This window comes from Poecile atricapillus, chromosome Z, assembly GCF_030490865.1.
Source record: "Poecile atricapillus isolate bPoeAtr1 chromosome Z, bPoeAtr1.hap1, whole genome shotgun sequence".
NCBI classification, from domain to species: domain Eukaryota; kingdom Metazoa; phylum Chordata; class Aves; order Passeriformes; family Paridae; genus Poecile; species Poecile atricapillus.
This window is the reverse complement of record NC_081289.1, coordinates 13237927-13260834: the sequence shown is the minus strand read 5'-3', so window position 1 is coordinate 13260834 and position 22908 is coordinate 13237927. Positions and strand designations below refer to the sequence as shown.

The 22908-nt window shown below is 39.2% G+C and overlaps 1 protein-coding gene across 7 annotated transcripts; it reads right to left on the bottom strand.

The window, feature by feature from the left end:
* Positions 1-63: 63 nt before the first annotated feature.
* LOC131573150 (pseudouridylate synthase 7 homolog) lies at positions 64-22271 on the bottom strand. Of its 7 annotated transcripts, none has more exons than XM_058826809.1 (18): positions 22146-22271; positions 20860-21111; positions 19354-19413; positions 18351-18729; positions 15962-16058; positions 15753-15854; positions 14949-15093; positions 10606-10717; positions 9229-9306; positions 7463-7591; positions 7114-7239; positions 6755-6816; positions 6259-6419; positions 5258-5384; positions 4451-4552; positions 2573-2702; positions 1453-1544; positions 64-784 (listed from the first exon to the last, which is right to left on the bottom strand). In XM_058826809.1, exons 4-18 carry the CDS (start codon positions 18698-18700, stop codon positions 648-650), a joined length of 1950 nt encoding a protein of 649 aa, XP_058682792.1. In that variant the 5' UTR covers positions 18701-18729; positions 19354-19413; positions 20860-21111; positions 22146-22271; the 3' UTR covers positions 64-647. The 7 variants fall into 7 exon arrangements, with proteins under 7 accessions (XP_058682792.1, XP_058682796.1, XP_058682797.1 ...); XM_058826813.1 differs by lacking the exon at positions 22146-22271 and adding an exon at positions 21587-21760 and having other exon boundaries at positions 5258-5349; positions 6296-6419; XM_058826814.1 differs by lacking the exon at positions 22146-22271 and adding an exon at positions 21587-21760 and having other exon boundaries at positions 5258-5349; positions 6332-6419.
* Between the last annotated feature and the right edge of the window lie 637 nt (positions 22272-22908).

Here is a 22908-nt window from a genome sequence, read left to right as displayed (position 1 = left end):
GACTCATTCCCCACCAACAATGGGCAAGGGCCAGGCCTAAAGGAAGCACTTACTGATACACGCTCAGAATTTCAGATTAATTTATTTTTAAGTACCTGTTCTTTGGTACAGGTATTGGCTGGAAAATACAGGTATTTTCTCAATGAGAAGTCGAAATAGTTAGAAGAACTGTACAGCTTTACAGCTCACAAAAGCCTTGCTAGCAGAATCCGCTACTGCATCAGTGCAAATGCTATCAGCAAAACTCTAGCAATACCTATGTTCATCAGTATCTTAATTTTATTGTAATTCATCTTTCTCCATGTATTTGAAAAGACTTTCAAGGTGGGCTGAACTCGTAAAAACATTCAGTGCTTGCCCAGAGAAAGCAAGCTAAACATTCTTCCAGGTCTGATGCCATTATAAGCTCAAATCTAAAGACGCACTCATGTTACAGCTCAAGCAACTTACTCATTCAGTAAAAAGCACCAGTCACTAAAATCTGTATTATATTACAGTTACCATCTTGCAAAGGACTACTGAAGTTAAATGCCAGCACTAAAAAAACTTAAAAAAATACAAATCTCTTACTGTGACTCTTTAAAGATTTGTACAGAACATGTAAATAAGAAAACACTTTGTTAAAATTAAGTAATTTTGCAGTTCATTCAGCGCAACCAGGTAGTATTCAGTTGTGTCTGGTTTTTTATGCTTGTGTCCATTTTCAAAACTTCTCGGATCGCCATGGTAGCGTAAGTGGACGGGGGAAGGGAGAACTCCATCTTGAGTGCCCTGAATTTGCCATCTATCAGAAGACATAAGAGACAGAAAGAAAGAGCATGATTAAGGGCATATATAATGCTTATTCTGGATGCCATCTAAACTAGACTAACAGTTTCCATAACCAACTTAGCCTGTCCATAAAGCAAAACAACCACCACCATCACACTCCTGTTTATAATCCACAGTGAAAAATTTAATGAAACAAATTTCTAACATTTTCTCTCAGCACAAAGTGGTGGTTTCAGAGTTTTAAAAGCAAGCATCTGTTCTTTCAGAGTGAATTCCCAGCCTGTCTTCACTTTTCTGGAAAGCAGTATCAAAACACCTTGTGACCAGAGCTAAGTATTTGAGTCTGTGTGCAGCACCAATAATACAAGCTCAGTATATAGACAATTTGTGACTTAATTCTACCTTTTTTAGTTGCAGACATTTACTGCTAAGCATTTACTTGATTTTACAGATGCCTGTAAGAAAATCTAACAGTCAATACGGATACTGGAGGAATGGCTTGCACCTTGAGAAATTAGGGTCCTTATTTAGATACCTGGCTTTAGAGGTCGTTGTTACCCTTGCTTAACAGTCCATAGTTAAATGAAAGCCCTTCCTTAAAGGAGCTTTCAATATGTAGCAGTTGAAAGCAACAGCCAGCTCAAACTTCCATTTAGCAAACTAGCAGAAAAACTGACTTACCCATAGGGAGAACTGGTAATGGTTTGCCTTCCAGTTTATCCAAATCCGTAGTAAATAATGGGATTTTAGGATCATCATATGCAACAACTTCCCTTTATAATATACATAAAATTTATTATTATTAAATTATTTAGGTTAACACATTTTATATAACCATGTATTTATTATAATACTATTTTTATTATTATTGCAATTTGGCATTTACAACTGGAATTGAATTAGGCAAAATATCATGTAAAGCTTTATGTAGAAGACTTGGCCTTATGAAGATTATTAAAAAACAATTTTAAGTTAGTGAGAAGTTTCTTTGCATAACTCATCTGTTTGCCCTTGTGTGCTGTCAGAATTTCCAACTATACAAGAAGTATAGCTCATGAAATTAAGGGAAGAATGATGTCAATGCTAAGGGTACCTAGCAGGAGCGAAGCCTTTCAGTACAGTCATCCAAACTTTGAAAGGGCTCGAAGACATTGTACAGTTTCTGCTGTTCATTTAACAGAAATCCCATATGTAACCATGAGGCTGAAAACCTAACTGGGAAGTAGATAAGCTTAATATTAATTAATGCTGATGTTTCAAGTACATAAATATTTGTATTTTTCTGCTTCCTCCTAAGCCCTCTACATTTTACTCTACGCATCGGTGATGTCTTTCTGCACATTTGTACAGATCCCTGTTTAAAAGGTATTTATTCAGTTGCCATATGAAAATTAGGCTGTATCTCTAACAGTGATTTAGTAGGTTTAAGTGATACAAATTTTCATAATTGATAGGTAATTGGAGACCAACCTTCTCACAGCAAGACTACAAAAACAAACCCCCATTTTGAATATTATCTATCATTGTTTCAACATAAGTAATTATCTATGAAGTGTTCAGACAAGCGCTTGCAAAAAGTGAACAACTAGATACATGTCTTGATACTCTTCCACCACAGAGCCAAGGAATAAATACGGGTATAGCTCCCCTTCAGCTGCATTAAAAACATGAGAGAAGTGCAGAGAGAGTCCTCTCTACCTGTTTCAGTCTGTGTGGATGTCCCATGGATCAATCTCATGTTGTTTTATACTTAAATAAACGGTGTCAATTCAAGTGTAATTTCCTTTATGCTCCCACTCACCAATTGACATTCTGAGGCCGAATGATAATCTTTCTGTATGCTCCAGAAAGTGAGTAATCTCTGATTTTATGCCTCATGTTGTTGATATCAAGGTTGTCAGCTACCAGCATCTCCTTGTAGGCCTCACCAACTGCAAGAGAGGAAAATATTTAATAGGAGAGAATGTACTGTGGCAAATTTAAACGGCCTTTTTTCATGGATTGTTCCCTTCCCTTACATTCAGTAAGTTTTCAGCATATATGGGATGCTACACAGAAGTTTAAAATTACTGCAAATCTTATTACCTCTTTACTTCTACACCCTGATTAGTAGAGGCAGTAACAAAGAACGCATCAAATCAAATTTCAGCTGAAAACAAAATTTACAAAATACTTTACTGACATTTAAATATCATCTCATATATGCTTTCCAATTTTCTAGACTTCAGAGGACTAATCTCAGGTATATGGAAAAAAATAATTAAAGGGCCAGACTACCCATTACTCTCTCATTAAAAAGCAACAGAGAGAAATCAGTTGACAATTTGACAACCAAGTATAAGAACAGTTCAGTCCAGTACTGAGGAAAACGTGCAAGGAACTCATGACTAACCTCATCTATCAGAACACAGAGCAGGTGAAACCTAGGGCCAGCTACAAAGAGGCACTATACCAGCATTGTCCAGGCACACAGAAATGGTGTTAGGAAAGCCAAAGCTCAGCTACAGTTGAAAGCAGCAAATGCCATCAAGACCAAGAAGAGTTCAGCTGCAACATAAGGAATGAAAGAATACAAGGAAAGCAATGGCCTGGTGCTATACAGGGCAGCTATCTAGTGACAGACGTAAGGCTGATGGTCTCAGTGCCTCTCTTGCCTGAGCCTTGACCAGCACAGTGTCCCAGGCCTCTCTTCTTAGAGGCAAAGTTGAGAAAGAGAGGGGCTACCAGTAGTGGGAGAAGATACAGACTGAGAGAGCTGGCTCACATCATGGTGAAGGTTTCCCTATCATCTGAGATAGTGCAGATCTAGGGAAGTTCCAGACAACTGCAGAATACCAAGTGTTGTACCCAATTTCAGAAAGAGCAGGAAAGATAATTAGGGAATTACAGACCAGTCATACTCCCTCTGGTCCCTGGGAAAAATAATTATCTTCTTTGGGTACACAACGACTGTGGGTTTGATAAAGGGGAGAAAAAGGACGAGAAAAAGCAAAAAGCCCACCAACCTTACCGTCTTCTATGATGAAATTATTACACCTGTGGGTGAGGGGAGAGCAGGGACTGCTGCCTGCCCTTGCCTTTAGCAAGGCTGTCAATCTATTCCCACAGCATCTTTGTGTCCAAGGTTAGAACATTACAGTGGGTGGACTGGTAAGTGCGTAACAGCTGTCTGGCTCAGCATCTCAAAGTATAGACACTACTGGTTGCAGCTCTACCTAAAAAGCAGAATTCCTCAAGGAACTGAGATGTGTCCTGTGAAATAGTGGAGAAGAGCTTAAATTTACCCCAAGTAATCTGTGGGCTAAGCCAAGCTGGGGTGGCATTCAATACATGCAAGGACAGGACTGCCATTCAGAGGGACCGAGGCACACTAGAGGAATGGGCCAAGAGGAACCTCATGAAATTCATCAAGGACAAAATCCTGTACCTGATTAACTCCTTGCAGTGGTACAGGTTAGTGAGAAACTCTGCTCTGCTGTCATCTGGGATTCCCAGTGGGAAGGAGACTGAGCAGAGCACCCTGGCAGCAACAGAAGGCTGACATTAATGTTTTAGAGATCTGCAGTGATGTATTGCTTTAAAAGTCATGAAGGTTGACTAGTTCCAATCTTCCTTTTAAGAACAATCTTAAATCAGACTTCCGTTTTCAGAGTAAATATTTCAGTTAAGTCAGACTTACTTTTATGCTTTGGATAAATAACATCAAATCCAGGCAATGGCATCACTACATCGTGGATAGTGTAGTTATCAACATCTCCTTCTTCAATGTGAACAGCTGTAGCTACAGTCAGGATAGAAAAATGAAGTTACCAGTATGGATGCCTGTGACAGTTCAGCTAAATTTAAAATGAAGCCTTTGATTGAAATAAGCTTACTCTGAGAAAGATAACTACCATGTTTTATCTCCACTTAACAGACAACATTTCCAAGAAAAGAATTAACAGCCTCCAAGGCTGTCACAGTTACTGGCAGAATCACAGCCTGGCTTCCAGTGATTTAAAGCTACATGAACTAAGGACTGCTAGAGGAAGAGCCCCCTTCCATGTAGCAGGTATACATAAAGGAGAAATACTGTAGGAAATGCCAGAGCAAATATAAGAGAAGAAAGTTTAACTGAGTGGAGCTTCTGCTTTACAACACACCAATACAGTCAAGAACTTCTATGGTTAAAACTTCATAACATCTTTCCACACTTCATAGCTCAACTAGGTTTGATGTCATTCTTGAGAATAATCAGTCCTCCATAGTCTCTCTTCCCTATCCAGTTATTTGGAAAGACAGGCCAACAAACAGCTCATGGAAGTGTAATACCTAACTTCCAATTCCTTGCACAATTTGTCTAGAACAGGGCAATGGATTGAGATATCACTGGGCCAAAATGGGTGAGAGAAAAGAAACTATTGAAGCAGTATTAGACAAACAGCTACATGCCTTGTTTTCCTAGGAATCTGAACTACACAGCATCACTGGCTTTGTCTGATTTTACCTCCTTTAAGTATGAGATCTCCTGGCACAGCTCTAAGCCCGTATTCTTCTATTCTCTTGCTCACCATGTTATTCCATACATAACTCTGGTAGCTATGAATATACATTAAACGATTATTTCTTGGTATCTAGAGGTAAAGAAAAAAAAATTAAACACTGGAAAGATATACTTTCTGTTTTTTTTCTGACAATCATAACTAAAAAGGGGTATATTTGAAATGTTACCTTATCCAGCAAAAAGACTTACACCATTTCTTGGTATACATATTTGATTTTTGTTCCATGTTTGAGAAAAGGATATGTGAAGAAATAATGCTTTTATACATTTGAAATATGCACAAAAAAGAACTGTGCTTAAGTTTACCAAAAAAACCCTCCAGAATTTTTTAATTCTACAGGTCAAAAATATGGGTCTATTATTATAAAACACTGAATTCATATTCAACCTCTTGAAATCTTAAGTAAACTTCGCAGCTGTGAAAGCGCAGTGTTACTCTAATTATCTTCCTCATAAACAAGAAATTATCCCCCAGATCCTACAATGGGCCCAGTAGTTTACTAGTGATGAGGTATTTTCTCCAAAGACTTGTGCTTGATTACAGCACTTGAAAATGACAAGTGGATCCATCACCTCTATATCAGGCTGATTCATTAGCCCACCATCAGTTTGATTTATACTTTTAAAGCAACAGGAAAACACTGAAATTGAACATCTGCACAATTCTCAGATCCATATTATATGTAGCTACTAAGTATAACTGTACTGCTTCCCACATACCAGAGAGATTGTTGTATAAATTGGAAAGCTCATTATGCATACATTAATTGGAGATGTCATCAGTTACTACACAGCAGTACTTCCAGCAAAAAGGCAGGATAAACGCAAAGATTTTTAAACTTAACCTTCTACTCATCAAGCATCAATGAGTCTATTTTAAATCCATCCTGATACCATCAAAAGAATGTTTATTCAAGTAAATACCACCCAGCTTTTACACTCACTATGCCAAATGCAGAGATTATGTTCTTCATTCCATACTTTAAGAGTCCACGTAGAAGTTGTCCTTCCACGCACCTTTTTACAGGTAGCTTCTTGAGCGCTGCTGCTGGATCTTTAGTCTTTGCCCATTCTTCTCTGCATTTGACTAAGTATCCCTTTTCAGCTAGAACAAGGATGTAAAATTAAAATATTTTAACTATACACCAAAAAAAGCAAAATCTCATCTTTTGTTAGAACAGTTGAAAAATTAAATTTTCAGTCATGGTAATTAGAGAATCACAGAACACTTGAGGTTGGAAGACCTCACATGGAGCAGACACTGTGAGTGCTCAGGTCCCTTTTCAGCCCCCCCGCAAGAAACTGCACAGCAAGGAAAGTGAGGCAGAAAGGGAGAGTGAAGATTGCTTCTCCACTACTAAACTGGCCTAAGTTTTTCATAAAGATACAGTTCTTGGAGAAGAGGCAGAAACACATGATGTATCATTTTTCAGTTCTCACCTCCTGGTCGTGGTTTTAATATCAAATCCATTACTTCAGTCCAGTTGTTCTGTAGAATAGCTCTAGGATTCAAACACGAAAGTGTATTAAGAACTGACTGAATCTATTTTAAAGGGATTTAGCCAACTTATAAAAAAAATAAGTATTAGTGTTTAGACTTATGCAATGTTAAAAGTAGTGCTATTATGCAAGATAACTGCTGAAGCAATCTCAGAAACAAGATCTATCTTCAATCTAAATTTAAAACTGGTACAGGCAATATGTTAGAAAAATGTTCCCAAAAATACATTAAGTTACATGGTGATAAGAATAAAATTAAAAAAAAAAAAGAAGGGGGGGAGGATGAAAGCAACACATACCTGCCAATTTGATAAGTAGGAACAGCTGTGGTTCCAAATCTTTGCATTCCATAGTAATTAATGAATCCAATTTCCCTGAGTGAATGCATTGCTTGCTCTATCTGGTCATCAGTTCCTGTTATGTTTCTAGCATTAAGAAAAAAGTTATAGACAGATTAAGGATTTATGCTATTTTTGAGATGTCCATTATATTAAAGCTCAAGATCAATATTATATAGCATGCATCAATTTCAATAGTCTCCTGCCAACAAGCCTTCTTTTTTCTATCACCAGTTGCACTGATATCACTTATCTATTTGAAGGAAAAAAAATTCTAACAGAACCATCTAAATACCTACTAGCATACTACCTGAGAACAACAGTGAAATGGTTCCCTTGCAGTTCTCCCAATTTCAGTGGATGGTTCTTGTAACTGAAATTTCCTAATTTGAAGTTCATCAAACATTTATTCAAATGAGCAAGTCTTTGTGCAGTGATTCTAAAAAGAAACAGGCAAAAGTGACCAACCTATGCTTAGAAAAGCAGGTAAATATAGAAATGCTGTCATTACAAAACAAAAACCAGTGAGTCCAGTTTCCCCAGTTTTCTACCATTGCCTTTCCAAAATACTTTAATGAAACAGCTAAAGGAAGATAATATATAATTCTTAAGGGTACTCATACAAAAGAAAATGTACCTTGTGATAGACTGTTAGCACTATTTTTTCCTATCTATGTTAAAACACGTACTCCAAAAATGTATATTGCAGTATTGATGTATAATGTACCCCACAGGCTGAACTCTGTATTACTTGAGTAACTACTTCATGAATACAGCCCAGTTAGCACAGTCATAGATACAGTTAAGTAAAATTAGCTACTGTGCTTGCCTAGTGCAGATGAAGGAACATGGAATCCAATCTGTCACTGATACCTGCCATTTTTGTTGCTAGTATTTTTAGAAGCATACCCTGTTCTTTGCATCACCAAGCTGCTCTTGGACACTTCTGCTAAATTCTGCCAGGATAGTGAAATTTATGAACCAGCATGGCCAGCATACTCAGCTTAGAGCAAGCTGGCAACTGGCAATGTCCCCCGTCCTGTGCAGGAAAGTCAGAGGCTGTGGCACCTGAGCAGACACCACACAACACTTAGAGCACTCTGGAGCTCTTGGATACCACATTGGAAGCGATAATGTTAAAAAGTAAATGGAACAGCACCTGAGATGGCTGCACCACACATTTGGTTAATTGTTATCACTTTGCAAAGCTGCCTTGCAGCAACACAAATCTGGGGCTTCTCACAACTCACATATCACTATTTCCTTTTATGTGTGCTAACACACACATACAGAACATTGGGAGAAAATATGAACAGCTCAGCAGTGGATGCCCTCCTTTTAACAAGGATTTGGTCAAACCTCTGTCTTTCAAGCTGTGAATTCCTCACTTAAGGAGTGTGTTTTTCAAAAAGTTGCAAAAAGTAATGGAGGTGGGATATTCCAGCCAGCTAAAATGATATTGTAATATCATGGGAGACATCTGCCATTCTCAGTTATGGATCTAACACTAATTTAAAGTGCCCAGAAACCATATAATTATCTTAGAATATGACAAAGTAAATTTTATTTTCTCTTAGAAGTTAACTTAAGGGAGTAGGTTAAGGCAGGAAAAACTCCTCATCCTTTTTTTGCTCCTTCTGACGACTCATAGATGAGCAAAGGCAGTGTTAGCCTTTTCTGGCACTGTTCAGAGAGTGCAGTGAAAAAGAAAATAGGATTCCAGTTGTAGAAAGAGAGAAACAAAAGCCAGGAAGGAAGTGGGACATTATTTTCACCATGCCATTCTGTTTTTCTGCTGTTGCATGAGATCCAAGCAGCCTAAGAGCACGTAGGCAATCTGTCCCACTGCCTGGGCCAAGTACACGTAACCAGCCTGTGACTCAGAGCACCACTGACCGAAAATATCAGTAGTAATCACAGAATACAAAAGCAATATGGCATTTTCATTAACACCTGTGTTTTACAAGGTCAGGACCTGAACCTGCCATTTGTATCATTGAGTCTTTAAGGTATTTAGTGAGATATCTAAGCTACCACGGCAGAAGTGCAAATACTCCAGACTGTACTTTTACTTACCTGAGAACAGCAATTTCTTGAACTGTTATAGCCCTTTTATCCTTAGTTCCCATGTAGGAAAATATGTTTGGCTTCACTCTTAAAAACAACAGTAACATATATACATTATCTATATTAAAATAGCAACAAATCAAACAGTTTTTACCATAATTGCCTAGAATTACTAATCTTATAAATTAAAAATAGAAAAATATATCTACATTCCTCAGAACTGGGTTACAATTTGACATGTGTGTGACATTTTCTAATCTCATCCATGAGTACATAAAACAGAAGGAAACTTCTCTGGTTTAATTATATGTAGACAATTCACTTTTACAACTTCAAAATAAACAGTGCTTTCAAAACATGAACTTTGAAATACTTCTTTATACATGTTCCTTCAATCCACAAATGCACAGCCACTACCAACTTCACTAAAAAAAAAACCAAACCATGTCCATTTTTTCCTTAAACTTCAAACATGTCTGTTTGAGTATCATGCCTGCACATTATGAGAGAATATAGGAAGTTAGTTTAAAATTTGATCCAGTCCTTTCCCTGAGAGGAAAATTTTCTTTCCTTTTCACTTCGTACCTTGCAGCCTGCGTTAGAGTTATTCCAGTTAAGGGCTCCAGGGGGTAGCAGGACTGCCATTACATACAGTTTTCCACCTAACTATGCTCTTGCCATTCTGTTCTCAATACCAATACTAAGTAGTTCACTTGTTACTGTCTAGATTACAAATTTTTTTTTTTTTGGACAAGAAAGGCAAAGGGAGAAGAAGGGGAGAAGTGGGGAAGTTTCCCTATGAATAGATCACTGAACTGACCCAATTTTAAAACTGCTCTTCCTCTGCAATTCACTGTGTTCATGTCATGCCTTGGCAAATCTTTTTGTTTCTGCACTTGATGGGGTGAAAGGAACTAAGCCTGTGTTGCCATGGAGAAATTAATACATGGAACAACAGTTTATCAACTGTATCTGCTTAGGAACCGATCAGCATATTATCACAATATCTAACAGGTTCATAACATACTCGCATATATTCACACATTGGGGAAAAAACGGCTTTTAATTCAGGTTATGTACTTTGAGGCTTTCAGCTGCCAAGCCTTTCTCAGATCAGCCAATGTCAACTGTGGACTTTTTCCATAGAAGTGGTAGTCTTTGAAATTTCTTAGGCTCATTTTGTTCCATTCTCACGGCCTCACAAAAATTCTAAGTTTTAAATTTGATGTTCTAAAGTAACTTTTTATTTTAAACTGTCTACAAATTAGAGAATAGCAATCACTTGTGTTGATCTTATATAATTCTGAAGTATAACATTTACAGCAACAAGAAACATGGATGGGGAGGGCTGCACGCCAGCCAGGATGGCAGAAACAACAGCCTTACCTTAAAAATTTGGATAGGACATTAATGGCATCCATAGTGTCCTTATTCTCCTTGTACAGTACAAAATGGCAGTAGCTTCCCCTAGATTTTGGCCAAGAGTGCTTTCTTGGATCTTTAAAAGCAAAAAAGGTTAAAGTGTCACTTTTTGAAAATTTAATGTATTTGCTATTGCAGCTACATTTATTTTAAATACGCAAGATTCAATTTCTGCTATTTCCATCTGCTTTAAAAGAAATGAAAAGGAAAGAGTTAATTACTGACAGCAAAAGCTGTGAAACACATTGAAAGAGACCTCCCCTTCCACTGGACTGTAAACTTCTCTTTAAGCAGTTCTGCCACCTAGAAAATCCTGAATGAAAGAGTGACATTTCCTTTGTCATTAAATTACCTGAAAATATAACCTAGTCATTTAATTGCTGTATCACCTGAATAAATTTTTCAAAAACATTATTATTATACTGACTTTCAGCAATAGAAGCTACACCACGTTTCTTCTAGCTCCTTATATAATTAATAGTTGAGGACCACAGGAGCCCAATTTGTGGGAAGACTACCGTTATTATTTATAGTACAGACATATTCTTTATTTCTGTATTACTTTTTCTGTGTGTCATGCAAAAGAGTGAATTGTATCACTACAAAACCCTAAAAAATTATGCTCAAAAAGTTGCTTTAAGATGGCTGTTTTTAAAAATCCAATGGGAGCAAGAAATCTGGTACAAGAGAGACATTAAGGTACCATCCATGGCAGGTATGATGCCATGCTTAGAGAGAAGGCCAGAGGCTAAAATAACTTCATACACCACAGACTATTTACACACACTGATTTACAATTCTGTGCTACTATTTGACATTTTCTGAAGAAGGAAACTGTCAATGATTCCTTAAATTTTTTTTTGCACATAAAACCCTGCCCTGAGATAAAACTTTCAGTTTCTAATAATCCACTGTCCACGGCATTAATGGGAAGGGAGACTAATTCCACAGAGGTTTAGTAATCAATTGTAAGGTTCCTTCAATTATTATTATCAATTCCTTGTTATTTAAGAACAAAAGTAGGAATTTGTTTTGCTTTAAATAAGAGGTCCCTTACCTCTTGCTAGCCACTAAGCAAGTAAAAAAAGGCATAAGCATCTTTCCTATCAGCAAAAGCTAACTGAAAAAGCCAGCCTTATTTCAATATATAAACACCAATGCAGGACGGAAGTTCCTGGGAAATACTGCTTTTTCTTTCACATTGGCTTTATAAAGTCCAGATATCCCACAAAGATATATTTGTTTAGTTCTTGCTTGCTTTTGAGAAGCTGCCATTCATGCACACACTTCTGCAAAGATAATTTTGGATGCTACAGTATAAAATACTATATGTAGAAGTTTTAGTCACTTAGAATTATTGCATCATTTGTCTTACACCATCAGTTTCTAAGCACAGTCCCTTTCCCACAGAGTTTCACAGGACCTGAACTGGAGACCTCAAGCTCCTGCTGGTCTCTCCTTCTGAGCCATCACTACTCTTAAACTAAGTCAATGAAACACTGCATTCAGCTGAAGAGAAAGGTTCTCCATGAAGATCTCAGCGATTAGAAGGGAAGAGAGTAAGACAGAGCTCAATTCACAAAGGAGAACCTTCTCCATTCTTCATATTTAACTAATACATCTTGCACATGCTCACTTCAACACAGTTCAAGAAGTGTGCTCTAATGTAATCTACACTAAAAGGATTCTCTATACAAATGGGCTCCTCATGCTTTGGGCATCACAGCCATGACCCTACCCAAAGAAAGCTGCAGCCACAGTCCTGATACTCAATCATTCCTCACCCAATACTTCAAAGCATTCAGCTGAGTAGACGGAGTAGTGGGACAATTTGAAATCCTTATTGCTGTGTTTCAGAGTCATGTTACATTTTTGACAATAAAATTGTATTTCCAAGCCCTTTTTCCAAACATTTTGCTGAAACTTAGGCTTGGAAGCTCTTTTTTAACAGCAGGACGTGTGAGAAATGCTTTTGAAGTTGTATAAAGACAGATAGTAGTGTCTGAAATACAGGTTGAAAGGCAAAGGCTTGGCTAACTGAAATCCATGAAAAATTTACCATAGTTGTCAACATGTACTGTCAAAATTGATAATTCATATCACTTATTAATAGAAGACTTTCTCTGCACCAAATGAATACTGCCTATACTGCACTATGAAAAAGAGGTACAACAAACCTAATTCTTGGCTGTTTCAGGGCATTTTAAGTAATACTTATGTGTAGGGATTTTTAAGAAATTGTTACAAGTTTGGCCAGTCCTGTTGCTATTTAGGAGGTCGTAATGGTTGGCATTTCATTTCTGTTAGTATGAAATGTCAACGTCTCTTACCTGTTGCAGTTCTGACCTCTGTCCCAGTGCAGAGCATAAAGAGTATAAAAGAGTAGCATTTAATTTTTAGACTGTCAAAGGGTTTTTAGAGGTGAACATGCAGGTTTATGGTCATGGGATTGTTTATGCTTCAGGGAGCATCCAACAGCCGGGTGGTGGATGACAGCAATTTAGACAATTATGGAATGGAATCGTGCAGAGGCAAACAGTGAACACATGGAAAGCTTCAATCAGAGATGCAACAATCTTAATTTGTGGACAGTGATGAAACAACAGTTTACTGACAATTTAGTAAGACAGTATTGTAAATATTTGGAGGGTAAATTGACTATAGACACAAAGCTTCTGATTTTAAATTTTAAGAAGCATGTTTGGTAACGTTTTATGTTATCAACAAAACTAATCAGGTATCTCAGCTAATAATCCAATATTCTACACTGCTGAAATGTTTCTTGCCTGGGAAGCCCATTATGACTAAGACATGTTTGTGGCTATATAAACAAGAGAGATAAATATAATCCTGACTGGGAAGAACTTCAATCTTACATCCATAAGCATTTGCACACACTCAGAAACTGACATCTCCACCAACAAATGCACAGATGCCTGCAGCATCACAGCTGGGGAATCCAAGTTTAAATAGATTACACTTTTCTCCATCACAAGACGGTGCTCCACATAATGTTTTAATCCTAGAGACACATCACTAAATTCTTTTCAGCATATTTCAAATACTTATATTCTTTTATATAGTATCCCTTAAATCAGCTTAACAACATCCACTTGACTGTAACAGTGATTAAAGAATAGAAGCAGCAGAAGGAAAAGGTGGAGGAAAATCCATTACAAACCAACAGAGAACAAAACTGGCCGAGGAGAATTTTGTGCTGGTAAGCATACAGACTCCATGCATAAAGCATGCAAACATATGCATTTTCTAAACATGACTAAGTAAGACACATAAACACATAATAATTGGACAATAAAAATACAACATTCCCATATTTGCTTACAACTGGCCTTAAACAAACAATTAAATTAAAGGGGAAATTATTTTATTTCCCATTTTAAATTACTCTATTTCCTTATCCTTCCTCCATCAACTTTGTCTTTAAAATTAAAGGGTAAGGTTTACATACCATCATTTGTAGTAGGTTGAAATGACAGAGGAATGCAACCAATTTAAACCAAACCTTGGTATCTTTAGTTAAATGTGCACCATTCTGCAGGTAGATAATCCTCTAAACTTACAGTAGCAACAAATTTTTAGTAACTTTAAAAGATGTAAAACACTTTAATTTATTTCCAGTATCCAAAATAGCATTTTGCAAGATTAAAGTGGATAACACTTCATTTTGAAAGTCCTTCATTACTTTGACTATTTCAAAAGATTAAGTGTGATCTATAAAGAATAAAGATAATTTTCTGTAAATATAATTAGCCTTGGAAGCAGAATTAAAAATCATGGTAAATAAACTATGTTTATATGAAATTATAACTCTGAGAAAACAAAAAGATGCTTGTCTCTATTCAAGCCATTGAGAATTTTGTCATGAATATTCAAGACAATCAAGATTACACCATCTATCAACCTAATGTATATTTTCCAACTACAACCTCTTACATCCACAACACACACCTACACACACAGTTAAGATCATGAAAGTTAAATTCAAAAAAATACTGGAAATAAAGCCTCTGTTTTGCATATTCCCACTGAAGTAGAAGATAATGTTTTCTCTTCTAATATGGTTTTACTGGATGAATTATTTGTAAAGAAAAGCAAGTAGAAATTTCAATTTAAATCATTTCTTGTGGTCTTAATGATTTTAGATGCACAGCATAAGCTGAAGTGAGGAAAAAATGAAGCAAGACTACATTAGGAAGCACGCTCACTTGAAGTACTTACTAACAACTCTTACTTTGGGGATAATTTTAGCATTTACTTTACCCATCTGCTGTGATACTGAAACTCACTTGCCAATGCTTTTTTCCCAGCAGCATGATAAGCAATAATGTATTTCTTTCCATCTCGATCTTCTGTTTTAGTCTCCAGTCCTGGAAACAAGGACTTCACAGCCTGATGGATGATGGTTCTTTTTTCTTTGGTGTCTTCAATTACCTGTGATAATAACACATACATGCAGAAACCAAATAAATTAAGAGAAAGGGGAAGGGTGTCTTAAAGAAAAAAAAAAAAAAAATAGCTAGAAAAGATTATTTAATGTACGAATGCTTATTTGAAACTACCAGATATAATCCTACTCATCTCTGTGCCCCAAATTTAGCTCAATAGTTATTCTTTGAATATGTGGAATGTTTGAATGTTTAAAAATATCAAGGTTTTTATTTCATTTTCTTATCTTGTTACAGAAGACTACATTTATCTTCTTTTCTATTAAATCATTAAACACTGACCTTGAAAGTAGTGTTCCGTCAGGATAGATGTTTTATGTAAACCTCCTTATTCTTTAAAACAATACTAGACAGGAAACCAAAATACTGCAATATAATTTTAACACCACAGGAATTAAAACCTGTATTTAAGTTCCTGTATTCTCACCAAAATCAAAGTGACAACTCACAGATGCATGAATTCAAGTACATTTGTAAGACTTTACAGACTTAAACCCTAAACTGGACACCGTTTGGTGTTATCTGTCACATCACGTTCAAATTGCTCTTATACTTTACATGCTTTATAAAGTGTGTGCCTTCTCATTCCCTCCCTCAGCCTCCCTCTGCCCACATCCCAAAATTCATACCATTTATTAATTTTACCTCTATGGCAACACTAGCTTCCTTATTCTTAAAAAGCTGGAGCTCTTCTAAACGCTGCTTGTCTTCGTCTGACAGAACTGTAAATGTTTCTTCTGATGGGTCCTAATATATGTTTGGGGAGAAAAAACAGACATCCAATAATTCTCTTCAGTCTTATAATGTCCTTGCTTAAGGAGCATTAAGAAGCATAGCCATTACCAAATCTTTACCTCAAAATTTACCTCATCATCCACTGGAACAGAAAAGTCATCTAAATGGCTCACACGTCCATCTTTGCCTATTTCATGGACAACAAAGTCTGAGTATCTGATAGAAAGAAACATGCATTACATTTGTAATAAAAAATCCCACATCACATAAAGTCCTTCCCTAAAAAAGCTGTTTGTTAGCAGAATTCATCAAAGAATTCTGAATTCATGTAAATCAATTCACATAAAACAAACTTTACCATGAGAAAGTTGTACCTATTCCTACCCCCCAGAAGGACAGCACAGGAACACATATCCAAATACAGCAGACTTCTTTGCAGATCACCGAACACCTGCTGTAGTTATTCTGAGTAATTTTCTTACTAGCTTCAAGAGACCAGTAATGCTTATTCCTCAATCCCAGTCATTACTGGCAATTAAGACTCTACTGCATAGCCACAATGTGCAATGCATTAACTACTGCATTATCTGTCACTTCAAAAAGCCTACAAAATAAAGTGCATTTCAGCTGCTCTACGGGCTGGACAAATTCAACTTTGTTCATATATTCAGTTGTAGAGAACATCATTCAAATAAAGTTACTCTGCATACTCTATGAGAGCAAGAAAGAATTCTACTGTGACATTTTCAATCCAGTCACTCATGTCTAATAATAAAAACAGCTCAACTATAACAGAACACAGTTGGAGCCTTGTGTTACAACTACTAAATGATTTTTAAGTAGCATTTGCTAGCAAAGTGGGGAAAAAAAAGTGAAAATAATTCCTATTCTATCAATGTTAAAAGATGAGTTAAACTTCACCAGAAGCTTTCTACTGTACCTCCCCCAAGCACCCTTTTGCCATCCCTCTATGCAGATATACACTATATAGGTAGAATTCCCTCCTGAGGAGTATTATGTGTCCTCTCTTGTATTATCTGTAGCTGTCTAGACATGTTAGCGACAGTACCATAAAAATGCCAAGAATTAATTAATAATAGGCGTTAAAAACTAGGATCCAAAAAAATCCGAGAAACCCACGAATTTTCTACCACATGGTAGAAAACTGGCCAACCAAATTGGCAGATTTCCCAGAAGATGGTTTAGCACAGATTATGTTTCCCAGAGAAGGGTTACACTAGATGCTTAATGCTGCACATAAAGATTAAATACATACATAATACGCATATATCATTTTATTATGCAAAATTATCTATATATAAGGCCAGTATTTAAACACAGGGACTTTTCAGTGTTTAAACAAAGCAACCGTAACTGCTTTGCTATGTCAGGGAAACAGTGATTCTCACTTCAGTGAGCTTTTGTATTTGCATTCTGTTTTGTATTTGCATTTTATTTTATTCAAAGCTATTCTTTAATTTTAAAAACCTAGAAGTTTCATTTCAAAAAGCTACTAAACCCCAAAGATCTTATTAAATATATAATGTTTGTATATAATAAATTCCACATCCTGAATTTTAAAACTCCCTTCAATGTAAATGACATTACAACTGAGCAAACAATAATTTAAAGCCTAACTATTCTTGTTTACAGAAATTAGGACAAAAAAGTCAGAGAACAGTAAAGAACAAAAGAAGGATGGTTTTGATGTCATTTTTCAGTGCATCTCGTATCAGCACTGAGAAAAGGTACAAAAGGTGGGCGTACCGTGTAAGGTTTAATGTGTGCTGCTGCCAGAGAGCAAAGGAAACAGCTAAGGTCAGTGTAATCATGTATCTCTACTCATATACAGCCTCCTTCATTAGAGCTCCATCTGACAGGGAAATAAATTTTAAAAACAAAAAACAAAACTAAAACAACACCAAAAAACCCCTGTCACAGTATTGTCCCAGTACAGCTGGCGTGGACTGGACAAAGTAAATCTGACCATAACACCAATCCACTTCAGCTAGCCTAGCTCATGCCTGAACATGCCCCCGGATAAATTACAGGGGACCCACGGCCAGCCCTATCCAGGATGAGCAGTAAGCACACCACTGGACAGGATGCTGGGCAGGGAGACAGATTGCAGCCAATGGCTGTACAGCCTAGGAGATTTGAATTGGATATTTAAGTGAGTTCTGAATAATAAATGAGGCTGTTTGTCTCATGAGGACCTGGATCACAAATTGTGGCGCTTTAGTCTCCCCACCCACGACTGGCATGTTATAACCCAAACATCCCCCCCACAAAAAAACCCAGAAAAACCCCAAAACAAAACAAAGAAAACCCCACCAAACAAGCCACAATCTAGAAAAGTCCCAAATTAAACATTCTTTCAGTCTCAGCAGTAAAAAAAGTAATGAACCTCATGTAATCCAACTGCAATCTGTGAGTCCAAGAAGGAAACTGGAAAACTACAGCTGTGTTACACAAGGAATTAACATATAGAACAAGACAAAGAGTTACCTCTCTTTTAAGATTCCAGAAAACCCCTTATGAGAGCTAACAAATTTAGTTATGCCAACATCGCTTTCTGTCAGTCCATGCTTCATCATGTCTGCAAAGCTCTCTGGATCTCCATCTTCATCACTGTCCCCTAGGTCCTCTTCTTCCTGCTCCTCACTTTCATCATTGGGGATCATTTCACTTTTTATGTCTTTGAGTTGTTCTGTTACAGTCTCAATACTCTGCCCAGAGTCACTCCCTGCCTTAGACTTCTCCAAGATCTTCTGTCTTTTAATTTCATCTGCACTGGCCACATCATCCTCAGAGTGAGGACGTTTCAAGGACACACTATTCATTTCTACAGCTTCCATGTTTAAGGCACAGGGTAAGATAGAAAGCCCTGGGAAAGAAGAAGAAAGACTTATTTTCTATCTGCTAAGAGCAATACTAATACATTGTCACTTCACTCCAAGGACTCTGCCCCCTGCAATTTTTCAGGAAAACCATAAACTTTCTGCATTTAAGTTAAACATCAAGTAAACGCCTAGAAACAATACGTACTTGGGGGGAAAGAAGGAAGATATTATGAGGGCAGCATGCATGCTGGAATACAGCAGAGCAAGATTCAGTACTACACTGACCACTTACCACCATCTTTACTTACCATGGCTGCCTCCAGGCCTGTGCACACACCAGCACTGCTGTCAACAGCAGTCTGGTGCCCAAGAAACTGTCTGTTTCCAAGCCTTCTCTCAAACATGGCTACCCTCAATTATTCCCTATTCTATCAAGATTCCATCTTGCAAAGACTGAGACAAAGAGAATGGCTGAGTTCCCCCAAACTTGAAACCTCATGCCTTCCTTTTCTATGTTCTTCCAACACACAGAATGCCACACAGAACTCAAGGTGGCAGCAATTCAGCCCAAAAGGTAAGATGGATGAGATACCAAAATCATTGAATCAGTGAGACAAGCAAAACAACAAGGAAATTTAACAATCTCTGAGGAGAACATGACTACTCACGCTGGTGAAATAGGGCTCAGAGCTGCCACCTTTGTGTCAGCAAAACCACTGCCTTCAGATCTGAAAAGAAGAGGAAAACTAACTCTTTGAGAAAGTTTTATGAAAAAAAAATATTATGAAAACATATATGAATGCAATCCTTAGAGAAAGCAGCTGCCCCTGGCCCAAGTGTTATCAGCTGCATAGGAGCAAACACAACTGCTCAGATGGGCATGTCAATAAATACAATTGCAAAAGTATTACCATTCTAGTGACCCAACACATTATTCCTATTTAGCAAGCTACAGGAGAGTACTTGGTTTTTATTTCTAAGTGTATAAAAGGAAACTGGAGTTCCTATAATTAGGCATGGATAGGACCTTTCTTCCAGCATCACCCAATTGGCACAGAAGTGTACTGGGGATAAAGTGCAGGTTTTGGTAGCAGGGTCTGGATGGGAAGAGGCCATAAACTGATCTGTGTGGGACAGTTCCAGCTGGCTCCATAAACCTGCTGCCTGCCATCCTCCAGCTCATCAGATGAGCACACAGTGCCTCCACTCCAGTTTATTTGAGAAACAGAGAAGCAACCAGTGGCAGCAAACGCAAAAGAAAGTGCAGGAGGAGACACATGACAGAGTGCTCAAAAAGGCACAGAGAAGTGTGGAGAAGAGGACAATTGCTGTGGACACAGCTGGAGATTCGCTCTTGGAAGGAGCCTCTCCACACTGGAGCAGGGATACCCCTGAAGGGACTATGGCCTGTGGAGGTGCCCACCCTGGGACAGGGACACCCTTGAGGGGCCCCACATGAGTGCAGAAGTAAAGAGCAGTAGAAAGAAACCCCCATGTTCCAACCCCAACCTCTTGCACTACCACTGCCTTGTCCAAGGGACAGAGCATAACCTGAGGGGTCAAAGAGAAAAGGGGAAGAAAGGAGTTTTCCCCAAGTCTGTGTTTAAGTAGTGGTCTTCTCTGCATATCACTAGCCAACTGGAAATTAAAAGTTAACTGGTAATAAACTAAATTCCCCATGTTGAGTCAATTTTGTCCACAACAACCAAGTTTCAAGATGAATAGAATTCAGCTGTTACTGAGAAATTAATCTAGGCACAAAGCAGCATTTTAGAGCTATATACATCACCCTGTATTACTTCTCCAGTCATCAAATAGCATCATCTATCCAATTTTAAAGGGTATGTTTTTAAAGAAAACCCTGCTACTAACTTGATAATCAGCATGAGCTGGGTTGCTAAGTAATTGTCACTAGTTAGCTGTTAGCCACTGCTGACTTCATGGCCTGGATTCCCCATTGAAGAGATCACCAGCTTAGGGTAAAGAGACAGGAATGACTGCTTTAGAAACACCTAAAATGTTTTGCTCAAATGAGGAAGTGAAAATGGATGCTACAAAAATATATGAATAAAAGGAAAATAAAGAAAGACTTACAAAATTAAGTGTATGTATGGCCTGAAGAGTGATAAGACACACACACACAAGAAAGCAGAACAATTAGCAAAACAATGTACCTTCAAGCTGAGAGCACCAATTTTAGTCTGTCTTCAAATAAACGCTCATAAAACTCTTCCTTCAAGAGGAACGATAAATAAAATTCATAGCCAAATGAAGCAATTCACCACTGTTTCCTGATTCTTTTCCCATGTACCAAGATTTACAGAGGCTGGGTTATAAAGCAGTGAAGTGGAAAAGGCTCTTAGATGGCTTGTATCTTCACATAGCGAACAAAACAGCACTCAGCACAGCAAAATCCTGTGAGACATCTGCCAAAGGTAGGAACAAGAGAAATCTCATGCTTCTTAAATAAAACTGTAATACTTAGTTATTGAATTATACAACCTGTTATAAGAATTCGATACTAGTCAGAAACACTCCTCACACACAGACTATTCTCACAGCAGAAGAGTGACTCATACTATAAAGTACTGTCCTGAGCCCAACGGCAGCCCTCATCGGGGATGTATTCTGCAGGATAATTGCTTGAAGGAGCACGTTGAAGCGAGCGGGGCACACACTGCCTCACCTGTGCAGATTGCTAGTGACAGGCACCTATTTTTTTTGGCAGCTGCTCAACTGTATCGGCACTTTTCCTAACAGGTGTTTCCATAAAAGCCAGAATCTGCATAAACACCAACTCCGCAAAGTCAGTGTTTTAACAGAGACTGAGTTTACTACTGCAAATAAAGCACTTGATTCTCCGCAACAAGAAACGCCGAGCGATTACTCCTGGCGCGGTACCTGCCAAGCAGGCACAGCGGGGGCTGCACGGCACTAAGTAACAGAGCCGGAGCACCGCAGCGCTGGGTACGAAGCCGCTTTCTCATGACACGAGGCACGTGGGATTAAAAGGCGACCGAGGAGGGGACGATGTTGCAGCAGCAGCGCCCCAAGGCCAACCCTTGCGGCGGGGGCAGCGCGGAGGGCGCGGGTGGGGAGGGCAGCGGCGCTCGGAGCCCGCGGGCCGGGCAGGGCCGCCGCCACAGCGCTCCGGGCACCGGGCCGGGCCGGGCCGGAAGAACCGCTACCAGCACCGAGGCTGCCGGGGCAGGGCCGGAAGAGCCACTACCAGCGCCTAGGCTGCCGGGGCAGGGCGGGAGGACACGCTGGGGCCCGCCGGGGAGCGGCAGGGGAAAGCCCGGCGCCGGTGGGGGAAAGTTGCCCCGAGGCGGAACCCCCCGGCCCCGCGCCCAGGCGAGGAGCGAAGAGCCGGCCCCGCCGCAGAGCCCCGAGCGGCTGCCGGGGAAGGGTGCGGCTCCGCCCGCCGCCGGGCAGGAGCCGCCGAGGGGGAGCCACTTACCCGCACGCCGGCACGGGAGGACGGCCCGGCGTCAGCACGGCGGGGCGGGAGGCGGGGGCGGCGCGGAGCGGGCCCGCCCCGGCCCCGCGCGTGCGGAGGCGGCCCCAGGCCGCGCCCGCCCCCGGCCGGCCCCGCCGCGCTGATGCCGGGTGCGGGAGAGGAGCCGGGGGCGGGCGGTGCTACCTGCCGGGGGCTGCTCCTGCCCACGCTGCCATGACCGCCGGCCGCCTCAGGCTTCCTGTGGAGCGCCCAGCGTAATGGGCAGGCGATGATTTACAGAAGAACGGCAACTGTGCAGAACAAAAGTTTAATTTCCAAAAGGCGGCTATAGCCGAAGCAGGGAATCGTGTACACGAGATGGTGGCCTTCCTGATAGTCCCCGGCATCTGAAATACATTGCGCTAATTGAATGTTAGTCCCAGGACAAGGCAATGTTCGAGTGCCATTCAAAACCTACACTGTACCTATGCAAATCACTTTAAAATTCAGGCCTGTGCTGTCAGTCTTTTCTGACGTAGTCAGAATGTCATCTTCTACCCTTTTTTCTATTTTAGGCACTGGTGCAAGGAAGGTATTTTCATTAACTTTAACACGTAGATTTGTCCTTATTTTTAAGATCGTGTGTGTCATGTCTGAATCCCAGCCTGTCTCGGACTTCCTCTTAGCCAGGCTATTAATACCAGAGTTCACTGTCTCATACTTTTCATTCTTTCGTTGTATTGCATTCACAGTCTTCTTATGTGATGCAACTTACAAGTGGTAT

Coding starts and splice junctions, on each gene's coding strand:
- LOC131573150 (XM_058826809.1), bottom strand. CDS start 18,700: ATGGAAGCTGTAGAAATGAATAGTGTGTCCTTGAAACGTCCTCACTCT. Junction 15,855..15,961: donor ATGATGAGGTAAATTTTGAG/GTAAAGATTTGG, acceptor AACATATATTAG/GACCCATCAGAAGAAACATT. Junction 10,718..14,948: donor TGGGAAAAAAGCATTGGCAA/GTGAGTTTCAGT, acceptor TTGCTTTTAAAG/ATCCAAGAAAGCACTCTTGG.